At 43.2% G+C, this 27,746-nt stretch overlaps 2 protein-coding genes across 6 annotated transcripts in view; one reads left to right on the top strand and one right to left on the bottom strand.

Moving 5' to 3' along the window:
* The first annotated feature begins 978 nt into the window (after window positions 1-978).
* Window positions 979-12,169, top strand: atxn1l (ataxin 1-like). Its single transcript, XM_037096155.1, has 3 exons — window positions 979-1,094; window positions 3,122-4,314; window positions 5,218-12,169. The coding sequence occupies exons 2-3, from the start codon at window positions 3,244-3,246 to the stop codon at window positions 6,661-6,663; spliced, it is 2,517 nt and encodes an 838-aa protein (XP_036952050.1). The 5' UTR covers window positions 979-1,094; window positions 3,122-3,243; the 3' UTR covers window positions 6,664-12,169.
* Window positions 12,170-13,640: 1,471 nt separating this feature from the next.
* LOC119017604 (zinc finger protein 821) overlaps window positions 13,641-27,746 on the bottom strand; it is a 17,977-nt gene continuing 3,871 nt past the window's right edge. For 3 of the 5 annotated variants that reach the window (XM_037094362.1, XM_037094360.1, XM_037094363.1), the window contains exons 2-6: window positions 23,617-23,748; window positions 23,349-23,470; window positions 21,087-21,182; window positions 19,509-19,675; window positions 13,641-17,451 (exon numbers count right to left, since the gene is read on the bottom strand). In XM_037094362.1, the coding sequence (XP_036950257.1) occupies window positions 16,503-17,451; window positions 19,509-19,675; window positions 21,087-21,182; window positions 23,349-23,470; window positions 23,617-23,748 (1,466 nt within the window). In that variant the 3' untranslated portion in view covers window positions 13,641-16,502. Of the gene's footprint in view, window positions 17,452-19,508; window positions 19,676-21,086; window positions 21,183-23,348; window positions 23,491-23,616; window positions 23,750-27,746 lie in introns of those variants that run through there. The other 2 variants (XM_037094361.1, XM_037094364.1) reach the window with 2 other exon arrangements.

Genomic DNA, 27,746 nt, shown 5'->3' with positions numbered 1-27,746 from the left:
TGCTCTCTGGGCTCAACTGGAAAGTTATACAATATGTAAAATGAATTATGGTGAGTGTCAAAATGTCATTATGTACTTTGAAAACAAAAAAACATGACTTTGTTGTGAAATTTCATATATGTATACATGTAAACTTACCAAAATCTTCCCTAACTTTATAAGTTTCTTTTGCAAATTTTGAGAATATATTAAAACTCTGGCACTTAATTGATACTCAGAAAAAGTAACAAAACCATTAAGCTGTACTGAGATCTTTTTAAAGAGGAATGATGCACTGTTTTGCACCTTTATTTCTTCCTTCCTTCCTTCTTTCTTTTTCAATCTTATTTAACTATTTAACCTTTACAACCCCAAGCACATTCATTGTGCAGCTGTTATTATTTCTTTTTTTTTTCTGTTCCATTACTTGTGGTACTTGTCTGATGTGTTTGTATATTTGATTGTTTTTCCAGTACATCTCTACAAAAAACAAACAAACATCTACAGTGGATAAAATCATGAGAGCTAACAGCTAGAGAGTTGCAGAAATGGCTTGTTTTCAGTTTTCCCCTCATCCTCAAGATGCATCTATGAGGTCACTTCATGAAATCCCTTCTGTGCACGAGACTGCAGCGCCCCCTGCTGTACAAAACGTAACCACGTACATTTCATGCATTTAAACCAAAGTGCACCCTGCAGGGTTTTGTTTCATTCAGCGTCCACCGCATCTTGTGTAAGCTGGCCAAGATAAATATATTTATTTATTTGTTTATTTATTCACCATTTTCCTGTCAGAAAATGACGTCACTTGTGACTCTATGTTAAAACGACAGTGAGAGCATTGTTGTCGGCTGTAGATGAGACACAACTTATTTAACTTATTTAGACACAATTTATTTAAATAAAACACACATGCAGCTTTGTGACTTGGTGTACGTGCTCGACATTTGTGCATGAAAAAACAGGAAATTGAATAAAGTTGGTGACGTCATTGGTGAGCGCCTCTGCTGGCCTTCGAAATGGGCTCGACTCCTTAGCCTTGATTTCTCCAATTGTACCTCTGCATATCAACTTTTTTTAAATAAAGAAAAGCCTGTTCGCGATGACATTTGGAGGTACGTCTACACACCGACACGAAGCAGAGGCATCTTTGATATGAATTGTGCGCATTGCTGTGTTAGTTGTGAGCAGATGTGAGTCGAGCAGGACTGGAGTCAGTTCATGTTAGCTAGTTGTCGCTCTGTTAGCCAGTTAGCTAGCAAGCTAGCTAGCTAGCCGGAACCTCTGGGCTGGTGCCCAGTCATACATTTTAGTGGTAACCAAATGGCTTCATATGACATAAGCTATCATTTAAGCTCAGCGTGTACGTTTAATGTTAGTGTATGAAGTGTCATGCCTTCACTTTGCTGCGCGTTCGGAAAAAATATGACTCTCAAGTTGCTAGCTAACTTTAGCCAAGTCAGCCACTAGCTAACGGTAAACACAGTTAGTCTGAAGTGAAGTGTAGCGGTAGCTGGGAGAAAACTCAGACTTGTAACTACATGTTCAACGCTTTGGTTTTTATCTGGTGCTGTTTATGGGTTTGTTTCAGGAAGCAAGTTCACTGAGTTCTCTGAAACCAGGAACCCACTCGTGTATGAATCATGGACTGCATGTTTAAAAAAAAAAAAAAAGGAACAGTTCCAGGCTAAATGTGATATATAGGTAAACCTGCTCCCTTGAACACACCCAAGAACTGAGTTTCGTATTAGCTCAAGATTAGCTCATGTTTGCTCACCTCTGTTGAATCAGATGGGACTTTACACCATAGCCTTAACTCTTCGTGTGGTGAAATAAATCGTCAGGACTGAGAGCAACTTTTTCATTCATATATCAATTTAGACTTAGTGGAAGTACAGCTGAAGAGTTTCAGGGGTCAGAAATGATTTTGCTTGCTTGTTGTAGGGTTCAGTATTTATAGATCTGTGTGTATACATTCATTAGGGTTTATGATGCAGCTGCATCATGTACCAACTAATTTTCTGCTGTACGTTTTTACTGGTATTTCACACTGCAGATCATATAGAACCACATCTTTGCTTCTTAAATTGTATGAGGAGAAAGAACCTTTTGATTACTCTTGCTCGCCAGTGGTCATTTAGATGGTGTTTGAACCTCTTAAAGTGTACTAATGTGCCAGTCAGCGCGTCATTTTAGCTCATGTGCTCCACCCAAGCTTTGCTCAGATTCGTAGAACTTAATAGTAAATCCCAAGTTACGATAATAACAGCTTCATCTAGGACATTTTAAAACACACAATTACAAAGTGCTTCACACAAACAAAAAAGCGCACTAGTCAAAACCAATTGTGCAGCCATCCATCCATCCAGACATACCTATAAACAAACCCACATACCGACATATTTAAAAACAAACACACACGATGCAAACTCAAAACATTTAACACAGGAAGTTAAGATTTCAAAGTTTTCAAATGGGCCTGAACCAAATATGTAAGGCCGCATTTTTAATTTAAATAAATTATGCTTAAAACAACTAGAAAATTCCCTTTGATTGAATGCAGCAGGTTAAGAGGTGCAGTCTTTGAATTGTTTTATTTATTAACATATTGTGTTTAAACACTACACAGCCTGAAATAAGAGTCGGCCAAACAGATATAGAATAAACATGATACTATCAAGACAAGAAGCCTCTCAGTGGGACAGTAAAATGGTGAAAGTGTGCCAACGGGTGATGAGAATCAGATGTCCGATGGGCGACTGATACAAGAGTCATTGTACAGGCAGTTATTCAAACTGTAGTGTGCTTGTTATTATTCATGCTTGCATGAACATTTATTACCTCCATGTAACATTTCAGTCACAGGCCGTTCTTCAGACATGTGCCCTATACGTCTCATGGAGGTAATAAATGTTCATTGAAGCATCAACTATGTGTGCAGACAGTTTTTCACAAATAAACTTGGTAAAACATTGTTTGTCAGTTTCTGCCTCTCAGCACCTTTTAACAGTCAGTCAGTCACCATAGTGAATTGTCTCACAAAGGACTATTTTAGCACTTGTGATGGTAGTATTCAAATTTGGAAAAAAAAGATTGTGCTGATAAGTCCTTTTTGTATTTATATGTGTGTGTCCCCCCCCAGGTGAATTGGCAGATGAGGTCAGCCAGGTGATTTCAGAACTGGTTCCTGCGCAGGCTGAGCGGCTTGCAAGTTTCACTTCCTGTGCAGTACAGTAAAGCAACTCGCTTCATCAGAGGATTGCAATGAAACCCGCTCAGGAGCGCAACCAGGAGTCCCTGCCTCCTAAGAAGAGGGACCTCCCAGTTAGTAACAGCAGTGGAGCTGGAGGCACAGGTGGGGTTGGTGTTGCTGGAGGAGGAGGAGGTGGTGGTGGAGGTGGCAGTAGTGCTGGTGGTGGTATTGGAGAAGATGAAGTGGTTTCCATCCAGAACTCTGCAGCCAACAGTGACACTCAGGGAGGGACTCCATCTGGAGAGTGGCTGCGTGCTCAGTCGGGGCTTCATTATGGAGTGGATAATTCTGATGGCATACCAGCGGTGCCCGTTGACCAGTACAGTATGCTCTACAAAGTGGCCCTTCCATCTGTTACTTACTCACCTACCAGTCTTCACCCAGTGTTAAGCCACATCTCTCCAGCATACACTGTCCACTCGCCTCTCCTGCAGCATCCAGGCCTTTCCTACCCTCCTCTTGGTTACGCCCAGATCCCTCATTCTTCTCTCCAGTTTGTAAGTTCCCCATATGCAACGGTACCTTATGCCCTACCCCCTGGCTTTGTCCCGGGACCATTAATCTCCCCCTCAGGCACCATTCCTCAGCCCCACGCTGTCTCCCACCTTGTTCAATATCCATCTGTCATACAAGAAGGAGTTGTTTCCCCACCTCCTCAGGCTCAGGTGGCTGCACATACCTTTGCCAAAGTTGCAGCATCCAGCGGCGTCCCACTGATGCTGCCGTCAGAGCAGGCTGCCCAGCAGCACCTCAGCACTGTGGGAGTACTGCCAGCAGCAGAGGTCAGCTCTCGAGGGATGCCGGTCTTCTACCACGCTCAGGGCACCAGGGCTGCCACTGCCACCAGAGACCCCCCCAGTGCTCATCAGGAGAATGAACCAGAGATGAATGGAGGCGATAAGGAGCAGGGAGCCAGGGAGGTTGTACTAGACTTGGCCTACATTGCTAAAAATGCACGACTGCTGCAGGTAGCGCCCAGCTCTGCTGCACAGGAGCACAGCCAAGACAGAGGACTGCAGAACCGGAGGCTGGAAGGGAGGAGCTCACCTGACCGGCCGAGCACTCCAGACAGCGACCTGGAGGTGAGACACACTGATGAATCCTAATCTTCATCCTTTTTTTTAAATGACATTTTTTGGGTCTTTGTATGGCTTTATTGACAGGATAGGTTCAGAGATGGTAGGAAACAGGATGGGTGTGGGGTTGACATGCAGCAAAGGACCCCAGGCCGGAACTTGAATCCGGGGCTGCTGCAGCCTCTGTACGTGGGACGCCTGCTCTGCCAACTGAGCTAGGAGGTGCCCCATGGACTCCTAATCTTTGTTAATCTGAGAATTAAAATGGGGATAGAAACATCCATGTAATTGCAACATGTCTACATGGTTTTTGTATTAACATTAATTAGTGGCTAGATAATTTGAGCTCTTGGCTTTACAATCTTAGACATAGTGATCTGGCCTGACCCTGTGTTTACTTTTAGGACCTAATAGCTCATGTTGGTTTTAGACTCTGCTTCCTTCCTTAATTGTGTGCTATGGGTCAGCAGGTAATCAGTTGATCACTCACAACCAGACAATTGCCACTTTGTGTCAAATCTATGCTATTTCTTGTTGATTAGAGATGCTGCAGTGAAACCAGTGTTTCTTTAGTGATGGTGGGCAGGGGAATAGGGACAGCTCATCACTTATTTGACTCAACCATATGGGGAAAAATGCCAACAATACCTAATAAAAGGCTGTTGCATAGCTGCAGATTATCACGGTTTACATAAATCTCCATTCTTGTCTCCGTTTCCCAATGACTTTCCGTGTTGAGGCACACATCATTTGAAATTGTGTGTCAGAGTAAATTAGAGGCTTGAGTAATGAAATGGTAGAAATTATATTTATTGACTGAACTATAGGGGGGGAAGACATTATATAGGGAAGACATTTGGATGTCTTTTGTGTCACAAGCAGGCCTGACTAACATATCTTTACTTCCAGGTGCAGCAGGTCGTTGGTCGTTTGGCCTCTTCGAGCCAAGGTGCCAGTGGACTGCGGAAAGAGGTCTCCTTTGCTCCCTTAAATCTCTCTCAGGGTGCCCAGAGAGCCAGAGATATCCATGGAGAAAGTGCAGGAGTTACCGGCCGGACTGCATACGCAGCCCAGCCTGTGAGTTACAGCGATCCCAGAGTGACTGGTCTCCAGCAGCACACAGGACAACCAGGCCATGCTGTCATGCTTGCCAATGGGCAACCGGTTCTTATTCCCATGGAGTATCACCTGCAGCATCCGCCCCCGCCACCGCAGCAACACTACCCAGGGCATGCTAATGATGCCTCCACCAGCCATGCCTCTACAACCATGGCCTCCTCTAATCCAAGCTTTAAAGCCTCTGATTCTTCAGCCAGAGTGTGCCTCCCTGAAAGGGCGGAGCTGATCACAGCTCAGCAGCAGCCTCCTGTCCAGCCCACTGCAGATGTGACCCAGGCCTTAGCTTCAAGCCTCGCTCCTACCCCGGCCCCCTCCAACCCATCACACTTCATGAAGGGGGCCATCATCCAGCTGGCCACTGGGGAGCTGAAGCGTGTGGAGGACCTGCAGACTCAGGACTTTGTGCGGAGCGCTGAGGTGAGCGGGGGGCTCAAGATCGACTCCAGCATGGTGGTGGACATCCGTGCCAGCCAGCAGAGACCAGGTCTTGTGTCGCTCCACTTCACTGTGGGGGAGCAACAGAGCAAAGTGACCATCGATGTTCCCCCAGAACACCCCTTCTTTGTGTTCGGCCAGGGTTGGTCATCCTGCAGCCCTGAACGCACGGCCCAGCTCTACGGCTTGGCCTGCCATCATCTGCAAGTTGGAGACGTGTGTGTGTCCATCACTCTGCAGCAGCAGCTGCAGCCACAGCAGCAACAGCAGAAGCAGCCACAGCATCATAATTCACAACAGCAACAACAGCCACAGCAGAACCTGTCCAGGACTTTGAGCAAAACCAATGCTACATCAGGACCTGGTCACCAGCTTATGGGGCCTCCTGCCCCACAACAGTCACGGCCACAGTCTCATTTCAGGCTAGACCGCATCCACAGAGAAAGACAGAGAGATGGAGAAAAAGATGCAGCCAGTAAGGAGGAAGCCACACATTTTGGGGTTGTTGTGCACACTGAGTCGCCCGTCAGACCAAGTAGGACCTCAGCAGAACATCCAAGGAGCCAGAGCAGTTACCACTTGCACACAGAGGGCTCTGCTTTTGCAGGGGCAGGGATGGGAGGGATGCAGGCTGCACTAGGTGCTCAGAGGCGTTGGTCCTCACCTGGCCTCCAAAGATACAATATGAAGGGAGATGAAGGGCCACGCCCTCAAATAAGCACCTCCGGCCACACAAGGCTCTCTTTCATCCCCCAGGAGGTCAAACTGTCCATTGAGGGGCGCTCTAATGCAGGGAAGTAGCATCACATTTGGTAGCAACTATAGAGGAGACTGCCACGAGTAAGAATGAGTCTGACAAGGAGAGAAAGAGGAAAAAAAGAGTGCGAATGTAGCCTCAGAATGTTTGAGATTTTGCACACCTAAAATATACAAAAATACAAGATCTTTGTCTATCTGAGAAGTTCCAGTTTGGTTTGGTCACCACTCAGCCAAAGGATACAAGCCTGTGGATTCCCAGCCAGCTGAGGTCTGATGGGGACATGACAAGCTGAGTAGAAAGTATGTAGCTGATGTAATGCCTCTCGCAGTCCTTACACACTGCATTTCTCTTACTCCCTCCCTCCTTTGTCACCACTTCCTCATAACCACACTTGGAGATTACCATCGCATTCGGAGCACTCTCGCTTCCTTTTTGACCAAACCGTCTCTTTGGAAGACCACAGACTACGAAGAATGTGTTTGTAGCGCAGTGAAGCTACCAACTTTGCAGGTTCTGATGTCTTTAAAGGATCATAGCCAGTGATCCTTTATCTCCTCCATTCCTAAGATCCTGTTTCCTTCGAAAGCATTTACCCAAAAAAACAAAACAAAAGTGGAGTGGAGTTGCTGACACCAGCAGCCCCTGTTGTGATGTTGGCACTGTTGACGCTAACTGTCAGTGTACGTTACATTATGCTTCTTCGGCAGGAGTCTGAAACCTCCTTTGTCAGCAGATACTCTCTCAGGCCAAGTGCGGCTCGTCCCACTTGTCTTACAATCGAAATAGTGATAAATCAATCAGTGTGTCTGTTCAGCAATCAGTTTTCACTCCAAAAACATCTGCCTTCATTACACACCATCATGCCCTATGGTTGAGGATGAGGGCCCGAACGTTTGTGTGTGTGTGTGTCTGTGTGTGTGTCTCTGTGTGTGTTTGTATGATCGCTAGAGATATCTTGCATTCCAGTTTCATCACTGAGAATATCCATCACTGAGTGTTTAACTTTGTCCCCCCCTTTCTGAGAGAATGATCCCCCCTCCCTCCTCCTCACTATACCTCAAAGGTTTCCCGACCAGACTGGTGACTTTTAATGCAATTTTGAAGAGTAACGGAGGAGGCACTGGCTGGTCATCACCAAAGCCACCTTGTGGGAATGAACCAGTAACATGGCTGCAGCAAGTGAAGGAGAGAAATCAACCCTTTTGTGCGAGTGAATCAGTGACGAGGCACTCTCTTGAGTTACTTTTTTGCTCGATTACCAAATGAAAGCAATAGTTGTTTTCCTCCCCGTGAGGCTGTTTTATATCTCTGTACATGTTAGGTGTGAGAGCTGACTCTCTGTTAATCCCCCCCAACACCCCAACTTTTAAAGGTGATGCACTCTTTTGCTGTTCAGTATTTTTACACAAGTAAAGCATGTCTTTGACAAATTTCTCAAGAGATCATTCTAGGCGAATCAGCATCTCTTTGATTCTCCATCTCACTGATGATATTTTATCTTATATGGATTTACTCAAGTGCATCTCCAAGGAAGGCTTGGCTCTAATTAATTTGTGGTCATTATCAAGTCACCCTCTTGTCTTTTGTTTGAATGGTCCTTTGCTTTTGTACTAGATTATACTTTATCCAGTGGATCTTACGATTGTCTTGTGTTGCACATAGAAAATGTCACTCATTGACTTCACACTGACCATTATAATAGGAATCACAGTACAGTAGGTGTTCTTTTTTATGAAGGGAATATGTTTGAAGTATTGTTGGTGTTTTGTGGTGAGAGAGTGAGATAGGAAAAAAAAAACTGACTTGCATTTTTAACTCTGTTTACAAATTAGCCAAGACAAATGCTGCAGTTTTCTTACGTCTGACAGATTTTTTTATCCTCTTCTTGAATCACCCCCCCCCCCCCCAGAAAAGGAAAAAAAATCCAAAAAAGGGTGGAATTGAAAATAAGTGCAATTAGACCACACATTAAATCATTCAGAGGTTTATAATCAGACGGCATTCCTCACACAGACATTCCCATCAGAAAGTGGAAATCAGACAGTACCACTTTTCTTTAGAAAACATTTGATCACTTTTGAATATTTAATGCATTACCTGTTACATTTCCTTCCATTGGACGTGCTCAGAGAGGAGGATCAGTGAGTTACATGGTTGTCAAGTTTGTGTCCCACTGGTGTGTTAGTGCTGTAGCCCAGATGCTGTAGTCTATGTGTGTCTGAATGGAGCCCTCTCCACTGCCTGACTCTGTGTGGAGAGCCGGTGGAGAGGAGTATCGGACAGACTGACCTGAACTGGGCTTAGTACACGCTTAACGTCTGGTACTGTCAATATGAGTAGCTTTAAAGGGCAGTTTCACATTTAAAATATGTTTTTATTTTATCAAGTTTGTGAATGAGAATTCTCACATCCCCATAAGACTCGTCAGTCGCTGTGATAATTGCTCCTGTCCTTAATGGCTGTGCAAAAACTCCATAACTAGAGCTGCAAAGATTTGCCAATTTAGATGATCAAAATTAAATTGATTACAAACTATTTAAAAAATTGAAAATTGTTTAATTGATTTTTCAAGCAAACGTTTGCTGGTTCCAGCTTCTGTGTTGTAAAGTGTTTTCTGCTTTTGTTTGTCATGAATGATAGTAAATGAAAATCTTCAGACAAGTTGGACAAAAGCAGAAATTAGAACGTGTAACTTTCGGCTGTGGGAAATTATGATGAGGATGTTTATTTACTCAAGTAGGAGTACTGACTCACCTTATTTATGTCAAAGTAATAAAGTACAGCCTCTGAAATATACTCAAAGTATAAAAACTAAAAATATCCCTCTGAAGGACATTTCTGTTTTCTGTGCAAAGCTAACTGAAGATGAGCCTTTGTCACTCGTGTTGCCACGTCTGCCATGCGTGATATCCACTGATCGGCCTTGTGATGTTGGGAAAGGCAGCGTGCAATAACACAATAATACTTAATTCCTCTGAAATGCATTAAAACTAAAGTAATGAGCCTGTTTTGAAAATGTAAGAGGTCGACAGTACAGATAGTTGTGTTAAAATGTAGAAAGTAAAAGGAAAAAGTTGTCAGAAAAATAAATACTGTTGTTAAATACACCTGATAAAATCCACTTAAGTACAGGAACAAAGCATTCGTACTTCATTACTTCCCACTTCTGCAGCAGAATAGTCAGCAATGGAAGTAATCATTAGTCGCAGCTCCATCCACAACTTAAAAACTCAGTGTAAGTTTGAAGAATGTGAATCTGTCCTACAAAATGTTTTCAGTGGGAGATTCAGTAAGTTAAGAACACATCTACCCATCACAAGCTCACCACATCCAACCATTTTTTTCACGCTGTCAGCAATAGACATGATACCTGAAAACATTTTATGTAGTCTTGGCGTTTTCTATGCAGTAAACTCAGTATTGTACCGTTCGTTGTCTTAAGTACAGCTCTCTGGAGCAGTAGGGAAGGTCAGCTGATGCAGTCATTTTACGCTGATGTCTGGTTAGATAATTGTTTTTCTTTTTATAGTAGTACAAACCAGTATTTTGCTCAGTGGTCCCAATCTTCCTACATATGGCACACTGCTGAGGCACAGATCAGTAAACTCTTAGTCTTCTTAGGATGCCGCACAGTCGGCGCCAAATCACTCAAAACGAAAGTCACTCTGAATCTTTCATTTTTACTTACTTCTAGTCCTGCTTTATGTTGGCACGACTGCTCAGCCGCTTTAACATTTGTATTTTAGGTCAAGACGCATTTTACGGGATTTTCAATGGTGCAAGCAGTGCCACATGCGACTTTACCTCCTGTTAACGCTCACAGCAAGACCATCCTGTCGCTACGCGAGGCTTTTTTTTTTCTTTTCTTTTTTTTTTTTGTTTCCTCGCCCTCTGCTCTGAGCAGCGTGTGCCATGTTGAAGCAGGAAAAGCTCGACCGCTACCAAGATGTCCAATGACTCTTATTCACATCACTGATAGTCTGTTGCTGTAAGTAATTGCACTAAATGCCCTCCTTTACAGTGTTGTAAAAATGAAAAACTGTTGGTTAATTGAAGAGTTTCAAAATGTAAAGCACACAGAATCATGGAGAAATGGCAGGTTGTTGTGTGTTTCTGTAGATAGATGTATTTTTTTTTGTTGTTGTATAGATAGCTTTGATGATGCTTGTCGATAATGCCTTAAATTCTGCTTTGTACAATGTGTGAAATTGAGATAATGGAATGATGCTTCTGATAGGCTTTGGTGTTCCCTTTTCTGGCTGTACAAGAGCAAATCAGACACTCTTGCCATGCTTACGAGCAGAATTTTATATTTGCATTTCTCAAAGGGTGATGGTGAATTCTCCCCAGATGGTTCAATCGTGTTTGATTTCGTCTCTCCCTTTTTTCTTTTATCTTATTATGTATTCCGTTACATTTTTTTTAACACAATCTTAATGCTCATACTTTTAATTCCTCTTTTTTTTTTTTCAATGTGTGAAAGTGAAGTTCATGGAAGCTCTTATCTGCACTTTTTACAAGACGATGCCGAGGGTATCTGCAGCGGAGGCCATTGATTTCAAACACACAAACTTGGACAGACGCACACGTGTTGTTTTTATTGTTGTTGCACAAAATCAGTAGGTTTTTTTGTTTGTTTTTTTAATCCCTAGATTTAATGGATTGTGTTTGGCGTCTTGTGCTTTGTCCCACGGTCTGTGGACAGCAGGAGGTGGGTTTAGATAAAGACGGACAGGCTGCATAAATCAGATAGCTTTCTACTGGTGGTAACGTATCGGTTTCTTATGTTTTGTGAAGTTGGCAGTGGGAATTTTTAATTTTTTTTTTTTTTTAATTTTCTTGTGTGAACTACTTCCTGCTTGATCCAATATTGAACTCAAAAGGTGAACTAAGGACGGTTTCGGTGTTCCCGATGTCAGATTATATCAGGAGAACGAGAACGGTTAAAAAGTTTTAAAAGAAGTCTGTATTTTCAGATTTGAAATTGTACTTTTTCTTTTTTGGCACAAGGTGACACTGCTTTTTATGTGACGTGTAACTATAAACAAAACAAAAAACAGCATCTTCTTTTTTTTAAAATGCCTAAATCTGCAAAATATATGCAATGATGTAAATGTAACATTCAATCCTCAAGTGTAATCCAGGTTGTATGAACTTTGTATAGTGAGTTTTAATATCGTATGGCCGTACCAATATGTATTGATCTTTATCAGAAGCCTTAGAGTTGTCGACCGAAAGTGCTCCCTTAGAATACCCTACACCTACCTGACTTTAACAAAGCATTAATATCTCTATTTTGTTGCATTTTTATTTGTACCCTTTTTGAATAAAATAGATTTGTACTGTATATTTGTACCTCTCTGTGAACTACTTAGGGCGGTTTTTTGTTTTTTTTGTTTTTGTTTTGCTGTTTTAATGTACTTTAAGGACACAAAGATATTGTATTTTTATTGTTACAGCTAACTTGGAGACATTGCATTTATCATGTTTGTTAAGTAAACACAATATAATATATATATACAAATATAAATATAAACTATTATCCAACATGTGTGCTGTGTTTCTTTAATAGAATTCCTTCATTTGGAGAAAGTAAGTGGAGAGATCTTTTATTAAAGTGTTAAAAGTTATGCTAAAAGTTTCAAAGTTGTAACAGTTATGTTCTGAAGAGTATTTAAAGTATGGATCCTGTCAGTCATATGAGTGGTTGATTATCATTACATTATCATTTTAATGATGTAGCTAGTTATGACAGAGATATGACGGAGATACAGTGGGTGGCGGTATGCACCTTTGATGTAATGTAACTAGTACACACACTTGAGTTTCTTTCCTCTGCTGCTGTACAGTAACAATAACAAGTGAGTATAACTGGGAAAAGCAGTGGTACAAATCTATGAGAGCCTACGATCGCTGTAATCATTTGGCCCCTAACAAGCTGAATATGTAATGATAAAACTGAGGTGTTGACATTATACTTAATCACATTCTATTTAGAAAAACCCAAGTGGGTTTTGTATATATCTTACCCACTTAGAAAACTAAACTGCCAAAAAGTGCCAATACTCGAGTAAATATTCAACTAACTCAAAATTGGTTAAATTCTGATCTTTAAGGAAAAAGTGATTAATTTCTTTAAAATGTAAAATAAAATGTAAACAGTCAGATCTTTATAAATCAGGTTTTGCCTGTGTGAACTTAAGTATGTTTCGTTTCGTTTTTCGTTTCGTTGTCTTTCCGCTTATCCGTGAGGGTCACGGGATGTTGCCATTTCCCCCTGGGGGGCTGGGGGGCTTACTGGGGCCAAATCCAGTTCACACAATGGGCATAGGCCAGGGTACACCCTGGATGAGTTACCAGCTCACAGGACCCTTACTGATGGCATCTGCACATCAGGAGCAACTTTGGGGTTCAGTATCTTGCTCAAGGATACTTCGACATGTAGGTCGGTTCCGCCCAGGGGAGCCAGGATTCGAGCTGGTGACCTTCTGATTACCTGATTACCACTCCCCCAGCTCTACCCACTGAGCTACAGCCGCCCTTTAACTTGAGTATGTTTTTAGTTTTTTAAATTGCAACATTTTAGAGAGGAACAATTTAAATCACATTTATTAGATGGATCTCAAAGTTAAATATTAAAATGCTATAAGTATAGTAGTATTCAAATTTCAGCCGTACTCTAAGTATTCAGAAGCAATAAAGTTTGTCAATGAGTTATTCAGTTGCTTACCCATTTTTGAATTTGTCTCTATCTACTTTCATAAAAGCTACAATATATCTGTATTATTGTGTACTTGTACTGCATTGTTTTACTTATATATACGTATAACTACTTTTCACCACAGAAGATAACCACATTCACCACAACCACATTCAAACTCTCCACAGTAACAAACCTGCCTTAACCTATTTCATGTAAACTCTCCATTTACACTCGTCACTTTTAAAGAAGTGTAAAACTACATCCATTCAAAACAAAACAAAACATTCAAAACAAAGAAAAAGGGGACAACTACCATTATAGTAAAGTCAATGTTTATTCCACATTCTTTACCAGGTTTCATCACGGTCTGTACATCTGTTAATCCAGTAACAGAGGACGGCACCTCAAAAGTGCCATCCAGTCAGAATGCATTGATATCGCAGCAAGCATGAATGTTCTCATTAGCAGGTTAGCTCATTCATTTGGCCTTGTTCAGAGAGATTTGCTTTGTAAACATGGACATTAAGAGAAAATCCTGATAGAATTACTATAGAAAGGCCAAAGTCTTTAACCACATTATTCTCTTGATTAAACTGTATAAAAAAACAGGCAGGCATAAACTAACAGTAGAACACAAGCTCATATCGAACCATTCTAGGACAAGTGCAGTTTTCACGACATGCAGTGCTTACCTAATCCATACTGAACGAAATGCTCGTAAAGATCACCTTTGCAAATAGTATGTCAGACCACAGACACCGAAGTTTTCTGTCGCATTAATCCGCTGCAGGCTGAAGGGAAGCCCAGCAATTTTCCAAGAGCAACCTCTGAGAATACCCAGTATTCATAGTCTGAGAGAAGAGAGAAATAAATGACACCTGAAGACTTTGTCAAGAAACATCAATCTGCCCTTGGTACGCTATGTCTGTCATGGATAGGATGGCAGTGAGACCCTGTTGTTTTCATGTGCTGAACTAGGAAGAGAAAACATATCTCTGAAGACAAAGTGTCTGTAGAAAAACTGCCTAAAACTGTCAAATGATGGATCTATAAATGATTCTTATGGACCAGGGTGTTGTCACCAGGCTCTGAGCCCTCTCACTGAGTTAAATTGCCTGAGAAGCTAAACTCTTTACATTTAAGTCTGTTTAAATTAAAGTTGCGTTCTGCATAGTTTCAGTGAAAACTGAATTCATTTCCCTTGGAATAAATAACACATCTGTTGCATAGAGGTTTGATGCACTCCTAGGAAAGCTTCTGGAGGACGAAACTAGTAAAAATCCCTATATATTTTTTTTCTCTTTTGTCTCTTTTATTAAATTTGCTGTAACAAACAGCCAGGTAGAACGACTCTCGTCTAGGAGTGACTCAAACTGAGCTTGTTCTCGTCTCTGATATTCTGAGGAATAATTCAGAAACTGCTTATTTGACACTGTAAATGTTTGCATCTGTGGAGAAGTGAAAGTCAAGAAAGAACTGGAGGTAACCTTACAGGCAGGAAATGAAAAAAAAACAAAACAAAACAAGGATATCCAAACATGGCCTCTAAATTTAAAACATTTAAACAATGTTCATACCACTGACGGTAACAAAAAAATAACCCCAACGTTTTCACAAGAAAAATATATTCACATCATATTGCATAAATATGTGCTGGAATGAGGTTAATGAATATAGATTAATAAAATCTCTCTCCCAGTATGGGCTGTATGTGTTATGAAAGTCACCCCAGTGCTCAGTAACGGATGGGGATAAAAAACAAAAACAAAAAAGAAAAGGTGTTTAAATAGTTTCCTCTGTCATGTGAATCAGTAAACATCTTTCACTCATTCTGTTGACAGAGAATATAAATTAACCAGAATTTAAGTGGTTACATATATCGACAGTACTGCAGCTTTACAACGCACGTGAATGCATTTTTTTCTGTCTATGATACTCTATATAATCACAATAACCCACTTTCATATGTTGTAATTTACTCGTAATGAGGAAAAACAAATGTGTCGCTTGCGGGCAGAATTCAAGTAATGTAGTAACATATGAGGAACTGTTACAATCGGGACATTTTAGCACAATATTCCCAAATGTGATGAGCCCAAAATATAATAAGAGGTAACTAATGTATTATACAGTACAATAACAGCAGCACAGACTGAATTCTTTTTTTTTTTTTTCACGAGCCGAAGAAAAGGCTCCGGAACACACAAGGTAAAAAAAAAAAGAAAAAAAGAAATGACATTGGCAAAAATATTCGGAGTGTAACAATGTAGGAGAACATTGGCTAAGACAATGTAAAGAGGCGAATGCATTAAGTTGTACAACTTGGAAAATGAGGGGTGGGAATGTTGTCCAACAACAGGCGCATTCAATAGGACAGAAACATTCAGAGTGAGGAGACATAATAATCAAACCTGGGATATACGAGGGGGAATGGTATGTGAATGTTCGTGTCCTACTGAAGTGCCCAAATGATAAACGTAAACTGTGTGTGTATGGGGGGGTGAAAACAACCCGCATCCTCTGTAGTAGTGTACAGAACATGTAGCGCTTTGGAAGCCTGGAGTTGGAACGCAGTAAGCCACGAGACAGAGGGCACCACCACGGCGCCGGCTGAGGTAGTAGTAGACTGAATATGAACTTCCCAGGGACCCGCGGTGGCAGCTTGAAGAGAGAGGTGTAGCTACCGGTAAACCCGAGTCACTGGGCTGGCGGAGTGGACCGGAGAGGAGGGGGGCTGTGGCTACAGAGTCCCCGCTCCCGTCACTGAGGGTCCATGTGCAAAAACATTTTTTTTTTTTTTTCTTTTATAACTGCTCCTGCTAGAATGAACTGTGTTGAATCTGCTAGCCCACTGACAAACAGATAAATCTCTTTACAACATGCTTTTTATGTCATCATCCATACAACAGAAAACATTCTCAACCCTGCTCCCAAGGTTTTCTAGACTGTAATAAATTAGAAATTGAAGTAGTTTTTTTTTTTCCTTTTTTTTTTTTGCTGTATTCAACAAAGCAGTTTGTGTGTGAAGCTGTTCGACACCGAGGGGGCTGGAAGGGAAACCAGCTAGGAATGGTTCACTGTGACCATGGCAGCCTGATGGCAGAGTGCACAGGTTAATGATGCTGCTAGAAGCCAATTGGTCCCCCCGCCCCCCGCCCCCCTAACGGCCTGGTCCAATTAGGGCAGCTTCATGAACAGACCATTATCAATGGAAGGGACAGGCATAGGGCAGGGGAACTGAAAGAGGCTCATGTCTGCTGTGAGCGCAGCCATCGCAGCGGGATCGTGCTCTATCTGTGTCCTCAGAGCAGGGTCGATCTTCTCCAGCCGCCGCTTGATCCTCTTCGCCTCCCTCTCGCGGATCAGCCTGGCCTGCCTCTTCTCCGGCGTCTCGTTCGCCCTCTTCAAACGCATGGCCTCCCTGTCCCTCTGCAGCCTGCGGGCGCGCTGCTCGTCGGACTCCTGCATCCTCTGCATGCGCTTGGCCTCGCGGTCCCGCAGCCTCCTCATTTCCCTCTCCTCGTCCGTCTCGCAGGCCCGCTTGTTCTTCTTCGCTGTGCGCTCCCGCTCTAGGCGGTGAATGCGCGCCTCCACGGGTTCGTTCTTCCTCCGCAGAGCCCATTTTCTCATCGGCGACTGGGCCTCCACCAGCTGCTGATAGGCCACGCAGCTGTTGCACACCAGCAGCACCCCGGCGGGATACACCGGCATAGGGCTCATGATGTCGGGGATAGGAGGAAGGCTCGAGGAAGATGAGTTAAGGGCATCCGGGATAGATGCGAGTGAGGGCCCTTCGGAGAGGAGACTGTCAGGCAGTGAGGGAAACGAGGGTCCTTGGTCAGAACCTGCGCACTGTCCTGGTCCTGGGCCGTGACACTGGCCGGAGATGTGGCCCGGTCCCTGGCAGGTACGATGGGCTTGACACAGGTTGGGGTTGAGGTCAGGAGCCTCACAGTGGCGAGGGCCCTGGCATGAGCTGGGGCTGGGGCCCGGTCCGTGGCAGGAGCAGTTGCCGGGGCCCGGGCTGGTCATGGGGCTGTTGGAGAGGGAGTGGGACATGGAGCAGCTGTCCCTGCCACCAGTGACATCCATTCTGGTCGTGTCGAGGACATCTTTAAGCTTCTCCCTGAGAAAAGACACAGTACTTAACACCTGGTCAGAGTAAGGCACCCCCAGGGGTCTGATGCCTCCAAGGAAGCAACAGTCTCTGCTTCCTTAAAAGGGACAGTTCACCCCAAAATCAAAAATACACAGTTGAGTTTTAGAGATATTGCTCGACGAGGTGCATGCCTTCTCCCAAATATTTCATGAAACTGCACAGCACATGGTTTGTGGCGTTTAAAGTAGCAAAACAACAAACAAAACAAACAAACAAACAATACTTCTGAAAAATTCAGCAGCAATGTCTCTTTCCAGAAATCATCATAATCACCTGGTTACTCGAGATAATCCGCAGACCTTACTGTGATCGCTTTAATGTGGGGGCTGTTTTCATTCCTGCCAAACTACAACCAGCAAACATATCACTATGCAGAGATAAGTGTGCATCTACACATGGACGAGCAGCCAGCTAACTCAGTTTGCCATCATTAAAGCTCTGCAAAGGAGGGGGCCATTTACATCTGGCGCCGACAAGAGCTCGAGCCTCTCGTCCGTGAAAAGCTGCACGCTACCTTTTGTGTGGTGATGCAGTCGATGGAGGTAGCTGGGTAGAAGGAAAATAGTTCCTACACAGAAATGCTCACAAAAAGGTCCGTAGATTATATTGAGTAACCAAGCCACGATTTCAAAATGTATTTGCAGAGTGCCATCTAGTTCCATTCTTTTCAATACCAGGCATACATTTCCTCAGCTGACATTTCCAAAACTCAACAACTCACTCGCTTGCATAACAATAACAGCAGAGGGTACAGCACCTGCACTGCGCTCTTGTTTGACACTAGCCAGATTGTAGCCAAAACCTGCTCCGTGTGGTCACATAATTTGAAAAAGTTATTTGATTTTGGCCTCACCCTTCACACTGCTATGATTGACATTATCTCATACTGGTGAGTTCAGTCAGGGAAACGTGACTCATTTCAGTATTTGTTTCAGAGATGGGCGAGAGGCGGTGTCATGTGACCTGCGGTTAACGCTGTTAGCGGCCGAGATGAGGTGACTGTTTCCATAAACACTGTGAGAACAGAAAATATGTGGCAGATGCTTTCAAATTTACTTTATTCACAGTTCATTATTGCCGGCTTTAACAAAGTCAAATAGCTTTTTCACAGACAAATAAGACACAGATTTTGTACATCTGTGCTCAGCTGAGACAGACTCATGGTCTCATATATAGTAACATCTGATTCTGGCAGCTCAACTAGCTCGTATAGTTTCTTTTCTTTTCACTGCCGTCAAAAAATACATTGCTGCTTCTCACCATGTTTCTCCTTCTACTACGCGTCTTGACCTTGCTTGTGCTGTTTAAATTTCAATGTAGTGGTAGTTGCTAAGCAACGTGCAAGTTTATTTTCATTAGATCTGTCATTCTTGCACTAATTTTATTCATCCCCCCCATGTTCTGCATCCTGCCTAATCTCACACAACCACTGTTCCATTGTGTTCTGGCGCGCTTTATTTAAGACATTTGCTCACTTCATTTTTTTTAATAAGAACATGCTTCGCACAAAGAGAAAATCTCCAGTCAACCTAAACGCTGGCCTTTTGGAGGACTGTGACCTGTCGCTTCTAACTCATTTTTAAATCAATTCACTGCATTCCTGCCAAAACCATTTTTTGATGTTCCACGAGGGATTAAACTGCACTATTTAGAATGATTTCTCCAGCAGTCAGCGATGTCTGCCGCCTTTACTGAAGGCAGATCCCAACAGATCTTGTTTGAAACATTCAAAGACTGATAAAAATGGCTGCAATATGACAATCTGTTTGTCTGTAATCTTCTTGATAACTGTGGAAGCAGCTGACTTACATTTTTAACTCGACTCAACTGCTTAATAAATTGTTGATAATGTTATCCAATGTGAGAAAAAAAAAAACAACCTGAAACCTCTGGACCTTAACAATGTTTCTTTACTCTAGCTAGAAGATCCCAATGAACACATCTACATACATCTTCCTTCAAACAAACTGAATCAACGTGCATGAAAGACTGGAGACCAGAGAAGAAGAAGAGATGAGGCGAACCTGTTAAAGTTGTTGGTGTCTGTGAAGCGTGCGCCACAGACAGCGCAGTTGGAGAGGCGGTCCTCGGAGTGGATGAGAAGATGCCGTCCAAGCGAGCCAGGCGAACTCAGGGCTCGCCCACACACTGGGCACACATAGCTCTTGCTGTTGCTCATCATAGTCGTGTGCTGTTACAACACGGCAAAACAAGATAAGAACAAGAGACGTGTCTTAAGTCCACCGACAACATTTAAGAGATGAGAGCCGTCTACTTGTTGTTGCAGTCGGTTCTCAACATTTCGAACAGGAACACATTGGATTCAACATTTGAAGAATTTGACTGCGGCAGCAACGGGGAAACGCTTTTGTAAATAACCAATCAGGAAGGAATAGGGATGTATGCCGTGGACCGGTACTTTTTTAAGATTCTGGACAAACGGTACTGTTATCAGTAATTTTTTATTTTTTTTAACTTTTATTTTTTATCATTTTTAACCGATTTTTGAGATGGATGGTGTTTGAACGTCTACCCAACCGTAATGACTATAAACTTAACAAACTCCGTGATTTGACTTCGCAGAAACAGAACCGGGTGCCGCTGCTTCAGAGCTGCAGTCTTTAGCATTAGCCGGGCTGCTGCTTTACTGGCTTTGTTACAGCAATTAAACAAAAAAAAAATCAAATATTGAAAGTTTTTATCATTAGTTTCAAAATGTATCATTATAACAATATTATGGAGAATGAATAATAATACATCTACAGAGCTTGTAAATTGGTGCGGAATGAAAGTGTTCCTTTTCCTCAAAACTATCATAATGACTGTGAATCAATAATTTCAAAATGTTTGCTGGGCCATCCTCACACTACTCGGCGCCAAGAAGTGGTCAGACAATTGATTACTGCAACACTAATTAGTGACCGCTGTGGTAATTGACATTCTTACGGCTTGCGTCCACGGTGCATATGGTCCATGTGGGTCAGACACTGTTGTAACTTGCTCAACATTACTGTGGCAGAACGCACACTCATCCATCAGCAACTTAGAAATAAACCAAAAACTGCCTGACATCTGCAAAAACACAAAATGTGTAGAGTGTTCACTGTGCGAGTTCTGCAGTTGCTGAAGTGAGGAGCAAATCAGCCACCGAATGTGATTGGTGAAGACATACATAATGAGAGAGGAAGGTGAACCTGCAACTGCAGCATTTTTAGGAGTGCACAAATAATCATTTACCATCAGCAAATAAATAATAATATTCTAAATGTTTGGGACTCAATGTCTTTTATTGAGAGCTTTTATTAAATCATTGTCCAACTAAGGTTAGTTTTCAGTCATGTTTTTAATTTGTTTTGTTTGTCTAATGTTTTACTCCTGCGTAGTTACATGACACGATAAGCACCAGACTGGCTGATGCAATCCAACACCTTCGCTCTTCTAGCCTGCATTTCACTGGGACACTGATGCGAAAAGCCACTTAGGAGCTTTAAAAGGTGACGACCTACTACTAGCTTATTAGAAAACGGGCAGCGACGAAAGATCCAGCTTTGTTGTCATGCTTCTGTACACGATTAGGACAGGCGAGACAATATCATTCTCACCTGGTAGACATGGGAGATGAGCTTCTCGGGGCTGCTGAAATCCAGCGTGCAGAGGGGACAAACGAAGTTGTTGCCGTGGTCCCCTTCCTCGCTCTCCTGGGAGAAAATCAAGCACGATTAAAACACAGTTCAGGCGTGAAGCCACTGCCTTATGCAAAGTACACCGACAAACAAGCAGCAGTGCAGTTGTATATCTTAATCATATGACATATATTTTATTTGACATGATCAAATGTGTTCTTATTTGCTGAAGATTAACAGTGCTTATCCCAACTCATGTAATTTAAGAAGCAAACTGCTGCATAACTGATTATACACATCACATTGTTGATACTTAAAGAACAATGCCACACTCTGGGAACTCATTTTATCCAGCCCTTTTTGGAGTCGCGATTCGCTGCACAAGTTCTCAGATGAAGCAAATCTGCGAGTGGTATATGGCGAGTGTGTGAATGAGCAAAATTCCCACAAGTCCCTGTGACTCACTAGCAGTGACATGATGCTGTGTGCTGTCACAGATGTGACTCACATACAAGCTGAAACACAGAACACTTGCGAGCAGAAGGTCCAGGCACAAAAACATATTGGCCGATACCCGGAGTGCTTCTCGTTTTTCTCGATCGTGAAGCGTTCACAGAAGTGACAAAGGTGACGCTGAAGTGCTTCTTGGTTATACGACATTCTGAAGGATTTTTGCAGCCGAACGGAAGTGCTTCTTTTTAATCTCAAGATTTTACCAATGTTTTTGCTCCCTGTAGCACAACTAGCTGAGTCTTAGTTTGTGTTATACAGCTTTAACAGATGATCTGATGACAAGGAAACACTGTGAAAATGTCAGATATCAGTTTGTCCTGTTCCTGTTGACCTCAACAGTACTGTAGTCAAGTTATCCGCTATCTTCCTTCAGTGCAAGACAACTTCTGTAAAGTCACAACTGCAGCTTATACAAAACGGTACAGCTCCTACAGCTAACACTGAATTCAGAGTCCATATCCAAATCAATACTCATATTAAAATATACCATTGGAGAAGATCCACTTCTGCATCAATTCAATTTTCGAAAAAACTGACAAATTGACTGCTATTATTCCTCTATAGAAGTATGTGCATTGCAGTGTGCATGTGAACAGCAGATGTCAACAATGCTGCAGTAACTAATAGGTAAACTTACTTAGTGCTTCCTTAGTTTTTGGTCTAAAACATGGTCAGTCACTGAAGGCGCGGTAGTGACTGTAACCTTCGTGGCCAGTAAAATACTCATTTGAGCTCACGGACCAAAGCTTTGTGACTGGCGAACTGATTAATTGGTGGCGAGTTAGCACTTTCTTCCCTCTGCTGTCGTACAGTAGCTTCTTCAAACACACGCTGCAGAAGCAAGCACCCATCTCCCTCAATTTATGGCATCAAGTGCAGAACGGCTTCCCATCTTCACCATTTTCCTTTCTCCATGCAGAGCCATTTGTTCCTAGCGCTTCTCCTAAGTAAGGCTGTATCTTAGCCAGGTTTAAGTCTCCATTTGAGCCGAGTTGCAGGGCTACCACACCGCACTCACGTTTCTTGGCAAGACCGGCCCTACCTGCTTTTGATTGGCCAGCACTTGTTGGTCAGTCTCATACCTCTGGTAGGTGGAACTACCCTTTGCTGTCCTGAAGATGACTGGTTAAACCACATCAAATACACATTTGATTCAGCACCATCCCCAAAGTACTTTCAGCCCCGAGTACAGAGGGCTCCCTTTAATTTCCTTATACATCATGCATTTCTATTATTGTCTTGTTTATTCCTTTTTCGACTATGTTGGCGGTTTGCTCTTTGCTTTTGCATGCAGAGGGATGGATACTTTTGCTTTAATAGGATCTGTTATCATTTCTTAATACTATGTAGGTCTTTCTTATGAATCTTTAATAAAAATAAATAAATACCTTGTTTAAAATGCACAACTGCTATGTAAGAGATGAAGACACCTCCAGCTATTAAGTTTATGATTATAACAGCCAACACAAGTCTTGCAGCGATAACAAACACTTCACTACGGACCACATATCTCAAAATAAAACTGGGCACCTTGTCAATAATTCATCTCTGTGGAGTCTTGCTTGTATGTTCTTGCCATATGATCAACTCCACAGCACAGTGGCATACGGTGTGACATAAAGGCTGTTCTCAAACTAATACAAAATGAGGCAGAGAACTAACATGAACATAGCAAATGGCACAAGCGTGAACATTAACAAGATTTCATGTGGATACCAGCACGCTCACCTCTTTGACTCCCGCTCCTTGCAGGCGGCACTGTGATCTCTTGGTGGTCATGTGGTCGTCGGCGGAGGTGTTGGAGGAGCACGAGTCTTCGCCGTGGTTGTCAAGGTCGCTGTCACTGTCTTCTATGGAGGCAAACACAGCCCTATCAATACAGACAGACAACAGAACACAGAGCAGGGCTTACTCTCACTAAACACCCCTCAGGCCATGGACGTCCTACAGCGTCCATCCAGTCCCTCCTCGTCCCTTTCGCCCCTCCATCCTGTACCTGTGATGCTATCTGGCTCTTGGACCTCCTGGGAGTTGTTGCTGCAGCATTCACTGTCCTCGGTGAATTCGTCCCTGCCATCCATGTTAATAGTGTGCTGAAGTCCTGTGATGCCTGAAGTGTGGAATGGCCCTGGAGACAGAAAGACAGATCAGTCAGTAAGACGGGTAAGTACAATGAGCTGCTCAAGCTGGAGAGAGAACGTGAGGAGTGGAGGTGGGTAGCACATTGGTGAAGGGCAACATTACCCTCCATAAAAATATGTGTTTAATCCTTGGGGTTGGTAGTATGAAGATAATTAACGTTAGATTAATTAAATGTGTGTTCCACCACAGATTTTGCTATTTGATCCTATTAACATCTCTGGGTGTATTAAGTTGACTTTGTCATTTGTCAGTTTTTCAATGAGATGAAGTACCTTAATGCGCAAGGTATGTAATTAGCTGGGTTTGATAGTAAAACGTCAGCAGCTTTATGGGTTGCTCTGTCGGTCGGTCGGCAAGATTATCCCCCATCCTTTATCAGCCACAGCCTCTGGCTGACATTCAGAATGGAAGTCAAGTGTCTCTGTGTGTGAGGGTGTGTGTCTGTGGCCATGCTGACGGTGTGGCAGTGGGAGTGGCCTCGAACAAAAAGGTGCATCCCTTTGGATGCATGTGCCACGACCAAACTTGAGTAGAAATACGCACACGCCGACACCATTTTGCCACGCGCATGAGGTGGTGTGCATCCGATATGACAACGGGTGAATGAATCAATAATGATATTCCAAGAATGGCAAGTTCAGGTTTGCAGATAAAAACCAGTTTGACGGGCTAAACAACGTCTGCACGACCAAAGCGAGACGTGCGCTTCATGAGCGGAAGCCTTTCTTTCCAGTTTCACAATCTAGGGGACTGATGTATGACAACGTGGTTCCATTTCCTGCAAAGCATGAACCATAGAGGCAGAACATGCAGCCAGTGTGTCCACAGACAGACAGACAGTCGCCACTTCATAGTATTTCATATAGCACCAAACATCAAAAATTTAAATCTATTTTAATACAAGAGCCCTGTTTTTGTTTTTTTTACCCACACATTGTGTTCAACATGAGTGCTTTATCTCCATAGCAACATAGAAACAGCATCAACTGACATAGCATACCACAAGAAGGTATGAATTTTTCAACACTAGTGCATTTACCTATGCAGAAGCTTAGGAGCTCTTGTTTTTGTCCACGGCGAAATGTAACGTTAGTGTAATGTGTCTTATCTCTCTCACACTTTACCATCAGATTAAGACCAGAATGGTACGGATGATTCCAGTCCAAACCAAAGTGAAACCTTTGATGAGGACAGTCCAGACCTTGACGGTAAATTATTTATACGATTTGACTTTTTTTTTTTCCTCAAAACTTTTGGGATCCACTCGGGGTGTGGACCGCGAGAACTTCTTCACCGATTAAGCTGCTTTTCGTGTCGAGCCATCCCACGCTGAAACATAATGAATGCAAAAGGCAGCCAGGCGAGCCTGCTGACATACGTGCAGTCACATTAACTTCATTTGCATCCCAACCCCCACTTTTTCACACACATATACACTCGCGGATACATGCTAGCTCTGTTCGGCTGCCATGCTGCAGTCCCACGGGGGAAGCAGCCTGCACTCTTTTCCTCCAGCTTACTGCCTTGATACTCACTGTGTTTCTCCCTCTCTCTCTCTCTCTCTCTCTCTCAGTACCACCCACACACTGAACAGCCTGGCTCGCCCTCTGTCCTCCCTGCTTGTGTGTAACTTCCATATCTATACCATCAGCTCTTGAGGGGGAGGATGGAGCTTCATACCATGGCAGCCCATATGTGCCTCGCTTAACTCGTTGCGATGCCACTCTTTGTTTTGACGGTAACCCCGCGGGATTCTTCGAAAAAATGCCTTCACTTGTCATATTATAACACTTGACCGTGCAAAACCCTGTATTTAACTGCCAACGCCGCTTCTTTATTGGAGACAGTTTGCTTGAGAGCTTCTCTGGCATCCGTGCACAGGAGCATCCCACTTCAGATAGCTAAAATTAATGATAGAAAAAGCCCAATGTTCTTCCCTTGTGTGCGCCCTCGCCATTAACACAGATCAGAGATGGGAGAGAGATCCTGACTCCAGTTACCTGAGACTGACAGAAGTAATTACAGCCCTCGTCACAATCCTGAGGTATAGCGTGCATGCGCACAAACACACACACACACTCTCAGTCTGCGAGGAAAACAGAGGTATAATCTTCGAGGAGGTTTGTCATCGCACTATTTTGCCAGTGGTGAGAAGTTAGTATGTGAATGCAGTTTGGGCACTTTTCCCACAGAAGTCAAAGGATTCATTAACACTGCTAGAGTGGGTCGTGAGTATTGAACTATGAACTATACTACAAAAAGCTGGCTTCACGGCACATAGCCAATGATTGATGTGTGAGAGATACCCATCCCCCCACCGCTAAGGCTCTGTCTGTACATCTGTCTCTCCTCTCTCCCCCTCTCCCTCCCTTCAGTCTCTGCCACTGTGATGTTATCTCTGAGTCTGTGTGTCTGTAGGCAGGAGGTGACGCAGTGTCTGACTGAATCCAGACAAAGAGACAAACTCATCAGCCAACAGACACACAGAAAGAGGGAGAAGGGGAGGAGGAGAGGCAGTGTATGTGTGTGGGGGTGCTGGTGGTGGTGGTGGGGGGGCGCGCAAAACAAAACAGACAAAAGATAGAATGCCAAAACTCTACTCAAACACCGAGCAATGGGGGTCCTGTTGAATTCAAAGCCCCCCTTCCCACCCGCCCTTCTCCTTTTCAGTCGCCGTCCCCTCCAAAAAACGCAGACGCACAACACGTCTGAATATGCAGGAAGTGCGGGGGCCCCTGTCTTGCATCCACACACACGCACTCATGCGAGGATGGTGGGCCAGACATCAGATCAATTCTTACTCTGATTACCTGGTGACCTACTCCTACAAAGGAGAAGGTGAAGTGATGAGCCATTTATCCCTGTTGGAAGACTTTTCTGATTAGTTCGGCACCTCCATGATAATTACAACAGCAAAAGTCATATTCATATACTTACATAATTAGCTATTGATCTGGCTGCAAGTACTCATGAAAGCACACGGCAATCTACTGCAGCACATACGAGGAAAAAACACATTATTTTTTAGCACTTTTGAAACTAAGTTCAGACGCTTGACAGAAACAGGTGTGTGGAAAGCTCCACTGTACTCCTTCATAAAACAAAAACTGTCACCTCTGTATTCAATCATTAAAAACATCCCACAAAAGTTATGAAAGGGATAAACTTGAACTCGTCATGAAGGAGTTTTCAGTGTTTACAGTAAGTATGCACCCTATACTGTCAGAAAAAAAAACCCCAAAAAAACCTGAAGTCTATTTACTGTCAACATGAAGGACACATCCACCTCCTCCAGTCCTAATTAACTTTTACATAATGCTGTTTTTCTTGCTGTTGTTCGACATCAAACTCAAGGAGGAACACAAATAGCTCAACAGACAGCGCTGTTGTGTTATTGTCTGGAATTCCCTGTGTGTGTGTCTTTGTGTGTGTGTGTGTGTGTGTGTGTGTGTGTGTGTGTGTGTGTGTGTGTATGTGTGTGTCGGCCCGCCTGCCTGTCAGACTGTCTCCCTGCCTGTCTGGTCTGTCAGTCTGTCTGTCTATCTGGTCTGACCCTCTCGTGGGGGAACGGCTCTGTGCGTGCAATTCATACCTCACAAGAGAAGGCAGGTAAAACAATCAGGGCAGAGCAGACGGAGAGTCAGAACTCGCACTCCAGTGACGGCGCTGCGGTTTGCCTGTCTGAGAAATGTTTTGGATGCCTCACGTGGAGTGCACTAACTTATGCCAACATCAAATTGTTTTAAGCCCTACAGAGGGTTTTCAGCTTGCTAGAAGTGTTACAGAGCAGCAAATGAGCTCATTAGCTCGCAGGGATTAGTGCAGTCGTGAGTGCAAGATGTATTTCGCTGGCAGTTTAGACAAACTATGTTTAGAAGGCGGCAGGGCTGCAGCATACATAGTGTAACTTCAGCAGATTACAGCAGGCAATCCCCTTCTGTGGACTGTGGCGCGTTTATGAGGTCAGCATGCTGTTCACCCAAA

This window comes from Acanthopagrus latus, chromosome 4 (assembly GCF_904848185.1).
Source record: "Acanthopagrus latus isolate v.2019 chromosome 4, fAcaLat1.1, whole genome shotgun sequence".
Lineage (NCBI taxonomy): Eukaryota > Metazoa > Chordata > Actinopteri > Spariformes > Sparidae > Acanthopagrus > Acanthopagrus latus.
This window is presented reverse-complemented; position numbering and strand designations above follow the sequence as displayed.

Bases quoted from the DNA above. Each gene is read 5' to 3' on its own strand.
- atxn1l (XM_037096155.1), top strand. From the start codon at position 3,244: ATGAAACCCGCTCAGGAGCGCAACCAGGAGTCCCTGCCTCCTAAGAAG. The intron at 4,315-5,217 runs GTGAGACACACT...CTTTACTTCCAG, and splicing joins CTCCAGACAGCGACCTGGAG to GTGCAGCAGGTCGTTGGTCG.